At 50.1% G+C, this 9328-nt stretch overlaps 1 protein-coding gene across 1 annotated transcript in view; it reads right to left on the bottom strand.

Annotated features, from left to right (window-relative positions):
- Positions 1–9328, bottom strand: part of camta2 (calmodulin binding transcription activator 2) — a 26228-nt gene that overhangs the window by 6885 nt on the left and 10015 nt on the right. Inside the window, exons 4-7 of the mRNA XM_027276470.1 lie at positions 9028–9324; positions 8287–8946; positions 7932–8058; positions 7683–7817 (exon numbers count right to left, since the gene is read on the bottom strand). Of these exons, the coding sequence (XP_027132271.1) occupies positions 7683–7817; positions 7932–8058; positions 8287–8946; positions 9028–9324 (1219 nt within the window). The remainder of the gene's footprint in view (positions 1–7682; positions 7818–7931; positions 8059–8286; positions 8947–9027; positions 9325–9328) is intronic.

The raw sequence follows: 9328 nt of genomic DNA, 5'->3' as shown, positions 1-9328 counted from the left end.
TCGCCCAACGTTCACATGGACCGGGGCACCTATCGCGTGGAAAATATGCCAGACAAGGGAAGAGACTACGAGAACGGAATCAACGCGGCAGCAAAGGCGTGGGCTCTGAGGAGGGGAGTGCTAGTAACCAGCTGTTGAAATGTGGTGTGAGTCCTAGGAATAAAAGCCGTCCTGCTTCTCTTATAGCGGACATTTGTATTAAATTCTTTGTCAAAAGAAAGTTGCAAACAACGTGTAAAAAAGACGAACGGTGCTTTACGCGGCTTTGAAAAATTCCTGGCAAAAGAGCCAATCGCAAATTTTCAGAATTTGATCCATGGACTCGTTGCCAGTCACGGTATGCCCTTGGCCAGTTTATTTCCGACACCTGCTAGTCAGCAGTCATCAGCTGATCTCATCTGCCTATTCCACACAGTCAGCCCAGGCTCGGGGCGGGTCTGGTGGCTTGTCAGCCTTATAAATAAGGGGTTATTTCACACCAACTCGTCAGACGCAACCGGACGATAAAAGTCAGTCACCACATTTACTCGGGCGGAAGGGTCTGCATCTCGTCCGTCTGGCAGCCGGCCGTTCGGGTCTTCGTACATTGTGCTTACTAAGCTGAACAATACCCGACGCACTAGGGCAACTTGGACGGAATAAGCTGACATAGAGCTAACACAGGCTACAAGTTGCAGCTGTTACTGTTCGGAAGAAAAAAAAGAAAAAGGGAAAAAAAAAAAAGGGGAAATGCCAGGTTCTCCGAATTGCACGCATGCGACAGGGTGCCCAAGAGTTCTGGCACTAAGCTGAACAGTGGGCACCCTCCGGTTCCAAGGCCAGTCGTCATGGAGATAGAGTATAAGCGTGCTCATTCGTCCAATGGACTCATTATGGAGGTATTAACAGCACAGTCAGAAACTGGTTTCATCGAGGTCATCATCCCAGCCTCATGGATCGTGACTGAAGACTGAGGCTGAGACTTTGACAGACAGTGGAGACAGAACACAGAACATGCAGCTAACGACTGAAGCTAACAGGCAGCTAACAGACTGAGCTAACAGCAGCCTAACAGACGAGTTAACAGCAGCTAACAGACTGACTACAGACGAGCTAAACAGCAGCTAACAACTGAGCTAACAACTGAGCTACAGACTGACTAACAGACTGAGCTAACAGCAGCCTACGACTTAGCTACAGATGAGCTAACAAGCAGCTAACACTAGCAACCAGACTGAGTTAACAGCTCTATCAGACTGAGCAGTAACAGCAGCTAACAAACAACCGAGCTAACACAGACTGAGCTAACAGCAGCTTACAGACTTAGCTAACAGGCACTAACAGACTGAAGCTAACAGCAGCTAACGCAGCTAAAAGACTGAGCAACAGACTGAGCTAACATACTTAGCTAACAGCAGCTAACAGAGCTGAGCAGTAACAACTGAGCTAACAGACGCAGAGAAAGACTGAGCTAACAGACGCAGCTACATACTGAGCTAACAGACTGAGCAACAACGCAGCTAACAGACTGATCTAACAGCAGCTAACTGACTGAGGTAACAGCAGCTAACCAGACTGACTAAAGCAGCTAACAGAACGCAGCTAACGCGGCTAACAGACTGAGGCTAACAGCACTAACAGACTGAGCTAAGCAGCAGCTAACAGACGCAAATGAACAAACCAGACCAGCTAACAAACGAGCGGCTAACAGACTGACGTACGGCGGCTAACAGACTGAGCTAACAACGGCTAACAGGCGCAGTTAACAGCGCTAACAACTGAGCTAACGAAACTGAGGCGAACAGACTAAGCTAACAGCACTAACAGAGGGCTTATCTACATCAAGCTAACAGACTGAGCTAACAGACTGACTAACAGACTGAGCGAACAGCAGCCTAACGACTGAGCAACCAGGACTGACTAACAGCAGCTAACAGACCTGAGCTAACAGCAGCTAACAGCTGAAGCTGAACAGCGGCTACGACTTAGCGAACGCAGGTGAACAGCGGCTAAACAGACTGAGCTAACAGACGGAGCTAACACAGCTATTGGCATTTCTGGAGCCTGCGTACAGCTGAACAGACTTGAACACCACTGTGTGTGTGTGTGTGTGGGTGTTGTGTGTGTGTGTGTGTAGGTCCACAGTGTATCTATAGCGTATATAGTGGATGTGCTTTTATTTCTTCACACACCACTCTTACTGTGGCCGCGGCCGACGATTGAGTCAGTCAGATAGTTTCAAGGGTAGATAGTGGGTGTGGGTGTGTGTGTGAGGTTGTGTGTGTGTGTGTGTGGGTGTTGTGTTGTAGAGAAGGGATTTTTCCACGTCTCGCTTCTTATTTTTAACCTCCTGGTCAGGCTTGTACACACACACACACACACACAAACACAAACACAGACTCTCTTCTTATCTAACACGACACCAGCCTCCAAGGTCTGACACGACACGGCTTCCTGTCAGCAACCCGGGCCTGTAACCTCTGCTTCGTCTTCTGTGGATAGCAAACGACTACACGGCCACGGGGCTCTAAGCTCCACAGTCCGTCACCTTGTAACAGACGAGCAACATGAGCTAACATGAGCTAACAGACTGAGCTAACAGACTGAGCTAACAGCAGCTAAAGCACTAGAACGACTGAGCTAAACAGACTGAGCTAACCGCAGCTAACAGACTGAGCGACCAGCACTACAGCAGCTAACAGAGGAGCTAACAGGACTGAGCTAACAGGCACTAACAGATGGCTAAACACAGCTAACAGAACGGAGCTTAACAGCAGCTAAAGACGAGCGTAACAGCAACAGCAGCTACAGACAGCCTAACATGACTGAGCTAGCTAACAGCAGCTAACAGACTGAGCTAACAGCAGCTAAAAGACAGCTAACAGACTGAGCTAACAGCAGCGAACATCATAACATACTTAGCTAAACATCAGTAGTGTGGTTCTGGTTGCAGGAATACCAGTTCAGGATGTCGATTCTGGAGCGGTTGGAGCAGATGGAGCGCAGGGATGGGCCAGAGATGGGCCGCCCGTGACAACAACACAACCAGCACAACACAGCTCACCATTATCATCAACACCAAGCAACATGGGCAGCCAACTGCCACACCCTCCTCCACCTCTACATAAGATCATGAACAGGTTGAGCTGCTGTCAGTGGGACCCAAGAAAAAAAAAAAAAAAAGACAGCAGGTAGTTTGATAGTTAGTTTGTAGTTGGTTAGTTTGTTAGCCTGTTTGTTTTTGGTTCGTTGTTAGTTTTGTTAGTTGGTAGTTTGTTAGCTGGTCATTATTTAGTGTTTGTTAGCTGGTTAGTGTTGTTAGTTGGGTAAGTTTGTTAGCTGGCAGTTAGTTAGTTTTGTTAGCTGGTAGTTTGTTTAGTTTGTTAGCTGGGTCCATTTTTAGTTTGGTTGCTGGTTATTGTTAGTGTTGTTAAGCTGGTCAGTAGTTTAGTTTGTTCGCTGGTTTATGTGTTGTACTGGGTCAGTTATTTTGAGAGTTGTTAGCTGGTTTCGTTGTTAGGTTGGTTATTTGTAGTTTGTTTGGCTGGTCAGTTGGTAGGGTTTAGTTAGACGGGTTAGTTGTTTAGTTGGCCATTGGTTTAGTTTGGTTAGCTGGTTAGGTGGTTAGTTGGTTAGTTTTTTAGCTGGTCATTGGTTCGTTGTTTAGCTGGTTCGTTGGTTAGGTTTGGTCGTTGTTAGCAAATGGTCCGTTCTTTCGCCGTTTGTGTCGCTGGTTCGGTTGTTCGTTGGTCGTTTTGTTCGTTGGTTCGTTGGTATCTTTTGTTCGTGGGCCTTGGTTCGGTTGTATCGCTTGGTCTTTTCACTTGGTCAGTTGGATCGTTTGAGTTCGCTGGGGCGTTGGATTCAGTTATGTTCGCTTGGTTCGTTCATTGTTCAGTTAGGCCCGGTGGTTGATTTGTTCGCTGTTTCGTTTGGTTCGTTTTGTTCGCTGGTCCGGTTGGTTCGTTTGTTTCGCGCTGGTCCGTTGGATTGCGCTGAAGTCCGTTGTATCCTGGTCGTTTGGGCTGGCGTTGTTCCTCTGTCAGTTGGTTAGTTTGTTATTGGCGTGGTCAAGTTGTTTTTGTTACCTGTCAGTTGGTTAGCTGGTTCGTTTGTTAAGCTGGTCCGTTGGTTACTTGGTCAGTTGGTTAGTTTTTTACTGGTACCGAAGTGGTTTGGGGCTGGGTTAGTGGTTGTTAGCTGGTTAGCCTGGGATGTCAGTGGTTTTACGTTTGGTTGCTGGTCCGTTGTTACTTGGTCAGGTGGTTACCGTGGGTCGGAAAAATTTGTCAGCTGGTCCATGGTTACTTGGTCAGGTTGGTTTCGTTTGTTAGCTGGTTCAGTAGGGTTGGCTGGGTTGTAGTTTGTTAGCTGGTTAGCTGGGCAGTTGGTTAGTTTTGTTTGAGCTGGTCAGGTTTGGTTACTACTTGGTCAGGGATTTTGGGTTAGTTGTTAGCTGGTCAGTTGGTTACGTGGTCAGTTTTGGGTACTTGTCGGTTGGTCAGCTGGTCAGTTGGTTTACTAGCTTGTCAGTTGGTTACTTGGTGGGTTGGTCACTGGTCAGTTGGGTTACGTGGTCAGGTTTGGTTAGTTTGTTAGCTGGTCAGTTGTTTAGTTTGTTAGCTGGTCCAGGATTTGGTTAGTTTTTAGTTGGGTCAGTACAGCACTGTTGTCTGAAAGCAGAAATGGATGACTGACAGCCTATAACAGGAAGTGTGTTTATCCAGGTTTAAACGGTCTCTCCTCGTCTCAGTCATGTAGAGCCTCACTTGTCCCTCGTGCATGCCAGAGAGTCAAGGAAAACCAGAGGGGGGGGGGTATTTTTCCTACCTACCAGCGGAGGGGGGAAGCGAGGTGGGAGGGTGGGAAGGTGGGGGGGCAGACGAGGAGGAAGGGAGATAGAGTTGCCCAACTTTAGCCCGGCTTACTAACATCACTAAACCCTGGGTTACTCGGTCCTCCCCATATTAACCTCTTTACTTCCGGTTAACAAGGCCTGGTTACTGCAATTACCCTCTTTAATCATTATCCCCCCTCGTGTCTGATGCTGGTCGCACATTCCTCAACGTCCTGTCTGTTTTCCGCAGTGGTTATGAGAGTCAGAGGATTGTGGGAGTTTGTTGAGCGGCTGATGCAGAGGAGGGGCGAATGGGGAGGAGCATCAGCAGGGGACGGAAGAAGCACACTGAGGAGAGGAGATATGCTTTCGCACTCTGTCCTCATCGCGGGATGAACGCTGCTCCACCTGGCTGCTGCGGGGGGCGGGGAATACCACCCTTGACAAGACCAACTCTGCTGGCCCACTGGAGGTACACAACACAACACCACCGCACCGGTAATACCCATCTATCCCTGGAGGTACACACACCACAACACACACACAACACACCTGATACAACACCCGAGACGGGCTCCCACTGAGCGTCAGCAGCAGGTGACTAAACTAATCAACGCTGCCTACCACACAATCAAATCTGAGCAGCCCTTCGTGTCTTTCGAAAAGACGGTCACTCGAACACTGTTGACGTCGGGTCCAAAACAATCATGCCTGCTTACAATTTCGGCTGTGGCTTCAGCCTTCGTTGGAGCTGTCAAAGCGTCTTGGTGTAACGTGTCTCCCACATACCTAGGGCACCATTCTCCACCGGCGGCGTGAGGCTGGGGAACTTTAATTTGAAAGGTTTCCTGGCCCTGTCAGCTGTTTTAAGACACGTCACACCAAGACGCTTTGACAGCTCCGACGAAGGCCGAAACTGTAAGCAGGTATGATTACATCCTATCCTTACTTACTTGTCTGATCACAAGAAACTAAAACTATAATACCTTGTGGATACGTTGTCCTAACTACTAGTTTTTTTTTTTTTCAGGTTTGGAAATGTCTGGAGGGTCCAGACCTTGAGCACTTTAACTCCATGTCTGTGGTGGACAGGTGTCTTGCAGCAGCAGACAGAAGGGGCTTGGAGTGAACACACACACCTTTTTTCCTCTCGCTGTTGTTCTACGGCAGATGCATTCTTAGTTATTGACATTAGAAAGAGAAATTATTATCTGAAATGTGTAAATTGTAAATAAATTAAAATTTAGATAAAAAAAAAAAAAGTTATTTTCATTTTTGTTAGCCGGGCCAGTGAAAATACCCAAGGGGCCAGTAAAAACTGTTCTGTTGAGCCCTGACTAGTCAGTGATATTAGCTACTGCTGTGGAATATTAGTAACTCAGATTAAAGTAATCGAGTACAAACAGCTCTGTGACCTCAGCTCAATGACAGTGTGTGTGAAGTGTCCATTATAAATCGATACGATCTGATCATAAGCAGCGCTGTAACCGTGACAACCACTATAGAAACACACACACACACACACACACTCACACCGTCCTACCGACACCATCCTGCTGTGTGTCGTCCATCTTCTGTCTGTAGACTCATCCTCTGTGAGTGTGTGTGTGTGTGTGTGTGTGTGTGTGTGTGTGTGTGTCAGCACAGGTGAGGGGCATTCTGGGTACGTTATGATGTCACAGGATCAGCTAACACACATACACACACAGTAAACACACTGAGTGGGCGTGCAAGGATCGACCGGTTAAAGAGAGAGACAGAGAGAGCGAGCTCGGTCATCCGGTGCAGTCAGTCCAACCAAACACAGCAGCAAGGCATGCTGGGAAATCCACAGAGAGGGAAGGGAGGTGGGAGGGAGGGGGGAGGGGGCTGTCTCACATTCCTGGCTCTGAGCCTCAACCAGAGAGAGACAGACAGACAGAGTGGTGTGTGTGCAACCACCAACCTAACAGCAACCAATCCACAACCAACCCACAACCTAACAGCAACTAATCCACAACCAACCTACAACCTAACAGCAACCAACCCACAACCAAACAGCAACCAATCCACAAGCAACCCACAACCTAAAAGCAACCAATCTACAACCAACCCACAACCTAACAGCAACCAGTCCACAACCAACCTACAACCTAACAGCAACCAGTCCACAACCAACCTACAACCTAAAAGCAACCAATCCACAACCAACCCACAACCTAACAGCAACCAACCCACAACCTAATAGCAACCAACCCACAACCTAATAGCAACCAATCCACAACCAACCCACAACCAATACACAACCTAACAGCAACCAACCCACAACCTAAAAGCAACCCACAACAACCTAACGAACCGACAACCAACTGAGCCACAAACAAGCACCAACCAATCATGAACCTCCACCACTCAGGACAGGCTGGCTCCATAAGTCCCCATGTCCAAATGTCCACAGCCGAAATTAACATGTTTACAGGGGAAAGACGAAGAGTGCAACCAGCTGGAGGCAAGACAGGTGGAGGCATTGTTGCAGCGTGACAGGTGGAGGCATTGTTGCAGTGTGACAGGTGGACGCGTTGTTGCAGCGTGACAGGTGGACGCGTTGTTGCAGTGTGACAGGTGGAGGCGTTGTTGCAGCGTGACAGGTGGAGATGTTGTTGCAGCGTGACAGGTGGAGATGTTGTTGCACCGTGACAGGTGGACGCGTTGTTGCAGCGTGACAGGTGGAGGCGTTGTTGCAGCGTGACAGGTGGACGCGTTGTTGCAGCGTGACAGGTGGACGCGTTGTTGCAGCGTGACAGGTGGAGATGTTGCAGTGTGACAGGTGGAGGTGTTGTAGTGTGACAGGTGTTGTAGTGTGACAGGTGGAGGCGTGGTAGCTCACCGTCCAATGACAGCCAGTCGAGCTGCGAGCTGGGCAGCGAGCTGGCGTTCCTCGCTCGATACTCGAACAGAACCGAAGAAGAAACAGAACCTCCAGACTCCAGAACCTGCAGACACACCAGACCGGCCTCGTGTGCTGAAAGAGAGCACACACAATCAGTCCAACCAGACCCAACCAGACCCGATCAGAACTGACCGGACTCAGCAGCCAGACCGGACCGGGTCTGTTACTGTGTGCGTGTGTGTGTACCTGGGCAGTAACAGCGCAGCACTCCAGGTTGGATCAGCGACGCGGGGACGGTGCTCTGATCAAAGACACACGAGTACCGACCCGACAGCTCGCTCCACGGTCCAGTTATCAACACCTTCACCCCTCCCTGACACACACACACACACACACACACACACACACACACACACACGGAGTTAATAACACTGCGCTGCCCCCTGGTGGACAAACACACAATTATAATTGTATATTGTAATAACTAATAATTAAATAATGAATCCATGAATGAAGAAATTAATTATTAATTAAACAACAATCAAGTGAAATCATTTAAGTAAATATGTGAAGGACAGTTGGCTCCTGATTGGCTGTTTACCTCGGGGTACGACCACTCTGGGGAGAAGTCTGTGATGGCGGCGAGGCGTGTGGAGGAGGAGGAGGGCAGCGGGTGAGGAAAAGGGAGGAAGGAGGAGGAGGGGGAGGGCTGGGGCGGCACCATGTATCGGACCCCGGCCGGGAAGATGGGTGGGCTTGGCGCTGCGGCGGTGGAGTGAGCTACGACGGGATTGGCCTCCTCGGTGATGAGGTCAGAGATGAGGTCGGGGAACTGGCTGTCAAAGGAGATGTCAAGCTCCTCCCCTCCGCGCTCACACGGCTCCGCCTCCTCCTCCAGGTGTGTGTCCATGCAGGTGTCCTCCGAGTCGTAGGCCCTCCTACTCTCCTCCTTCACTTGGATTGGGGGCGGGGCTGCCGCCTGAGTGGTATCCATGGCAACAGCAGCAGGGGTGGAGTCAGCGTCGCTGCTCGCTATGTTAGCTTTAGCATTAGTGAACACTGACAGCTGAGCGAGGGGCGGAGCCTCAGGGGCAGTCAGATGATTAAAGGGTGGTCCAAGGACCAATGGTTGCTGTCCGTCCGCCTGCCGCCTCGTCTGATTGGCCGGCTGGCTTTTTGAGTCCTGACAAACCAGGAGCAGCGATGCAGCGCTACTTGCTGTCTGCTGCCGTGGAGACGAGCCGGAGGGGGCGTGGCTTGTCTGAATGAAAAGAAAGACCATTGGATGAGGACTAAAGGAGGCGGAGCCTGAAATAAGATGTACTGTCCCTTTAAGACTCACCTGCAGCAGAGCCAACTTAGTGGGCGGAGCTCTGCCTTCATCATCATCATCATCATCATCATCATCATCACCGTGCTCCTCCTCTTCGTCGCCCCCCGCCTCTTCCCTCTCCAGCTCCAGGCAGAGGGGGAGGAGGGGCGGGGCCAGCGAGGGGGGGAGGGAGGACGAGGGCGGGGACGAGAAGGAGGAGGCGGCAGAGTCTCGCCTGTCCGCCTCAGAGGAGGAGGAGAGGGAGGAGGGAGGGGAGACAGAGGAGGGAGGGGTGGAGGTAGGGGAGAGGGAGAGAGCGAGGGAGGGGGGG

This window comes from Larimichthys crocea, unplaced genomic scaffold (genome assembly GCF_000972845.2).
Source record: "Larimichthys crocea isolate SSNF unplaced genomic scaffold, L_crocea_2.0 scaffold385, whole genome shotgun sequence".
NCBI lineage: Eukaryota > Metazoa > Chordata > Actinopteri > Sciaenidae > Larimichthys > Larimichthys crocea.
The sequence above is the reverse complement of the archived record's forward strand: the minus strand, read 5'-3'. Positions and strand labels throughout refer to the sequence as shown.